Source organism: Branchiostoma floridae, unplaced genomic scaffold (assembly GCF_000003815.2).
Source record: "Branchiostoma floridae strain S238N-H82 unplaced genomic scaffold, Bfl_VNyyK Sc7u5tJ_1177, whole genome shotgun sequence".
Lineage (NCBI taxonomy): Eukaryota > Metazoa > Chordata > Leptocardii > Amphioxiformes > Branchiostomatidae > Branchiostoma > Branchiostoma floridae.
This window is the reverse complement of record NW_023365626.1, coordinates 1-1,284: the sequence shown is the minus strand read 5'-3', so window position 1 is coordinate 1,284 and position 1,284 is coordinate 1. Positions and strand designations below refer to the sequence as shown.

The window sequence follows — 1,284 nt, the reverse complement described above, 5'->3', positions numbered from 1 at the left end:
CACGTCAAACTACTTAGATACCCCCATTCATAGCCCCAATTGTTTTTCACTCGCACACACTACTTTTGGGCGAGGCTTATGGTATTGTATTGTATGCCAGTAGCTTGACACAAGGCTGGAGGAAAAACATTCTGCATTTTTGCAAAAATAAGCACATCTCTCTATAAAGTCCTTTATTTGATGTGGTAAAACTACTCATAAACTATAATTATGACAAAGCCTGAGCCACTTCTGTCACGTACTTGCAAAGCTGGCACGTCACACCGGCCAAAGAACAGATTCGTCCCATTTTTTTGTTCCTTTTGTGAACTTGTGTGGCACTTATTTCCACCTGTCAGGCAGACGCAGGGGGCCTGTGCAGTCCCGGGGGACTCAGCTACATCGGCCGCAGCAAGGAGATTCTGGGAGAAGTCCCAGCAGCCCTTGCCTGCAAGAGATGGTGGCTTGATGAAGCCATCGCCATGGCAGCAAAAAGGTAAAACAAACGGGAAGTATCGGTACTAATGATTATTGTCATTATTCTGTGTATCTAAACGGTTGCAGGCACAGGAACATGTCCGAACCTGGATCCTTGGTCAGTTATCTATATACAATGTAGGCAACTCTCTTTTCTTAGACTTAAGCCGTTAGGGACTTTACAGCTTTTCATAGACTTAAGCAGTTAAGGACATGTATGTATATATCAAGGTATCTGTACTGTACTGATATCACATACTGTAAATTCATTAATTTAAAAGGTAATTTGTAGTAGATGTAGTTGACGTGGAAAACAGGTATTTGCATTGTTTTAAGTGCATGGTCGAAGTAATTCTGTAGTACAGTGCAGCATCGTACACTGGAAACATAAATAGACTGCAGAGTCATGAATTTGTGGTTACTGCAGATACCACAAATATAAAACCACTGCAAAAGTTTGAAAAGTTTACAGTACATGTATATTACAGGGCGGGTGCACACCTGATGGAAAATAGTGGGGTGAGAGATGCTGTGTTTGATGCCAAGGCAGGGCTGTGGACAGTCTATCTGGAGGATAGTGACAAGTCTTACAAAGCCAGGTAACAAGAGTCAACTCTTGAATGTCAGTATTTGAGGACTGAAGAGACTTATAATATGTCTGGATACCAGGCTTATATTTCTCCTGATTGCCTTGCTACAGAATCCTTGTGTGTGATGGCGCCCCGTCTAAGCCACCAAACTTGGCATCTTGGTTTTTCTTCAATCTGTGATATCTCAGACTTTATCAGAACATATTGAGGACAGAAGACACTTTGGAGCTATAATATG

The 1,284-nt window shown here is 42.0% G+C and overlaps 1 protein-coding gene across 1 annotated transcript; it reads left to right on the top strand.

Moving 5' to 3' along the window:
* Positions 1-338: 338 nt before the first annotated feature.
* On the top strand, positions 339-1,188 carry LOC118407282 (conditioned medium factor receptor 1-like; the record flags this gene model as incomplete). The annotated part of the gene is given in 2 exon segments (XM_035807739.1): positions 339-475; positions 945-1,188. Coding segments are annotated over 2 exon segments (252 nt in total), but the record flags the coding sequence as incomplete, so codon positions are not given.
* Positions 1,189-1,284: the final 96 nt, after the last annotated feature.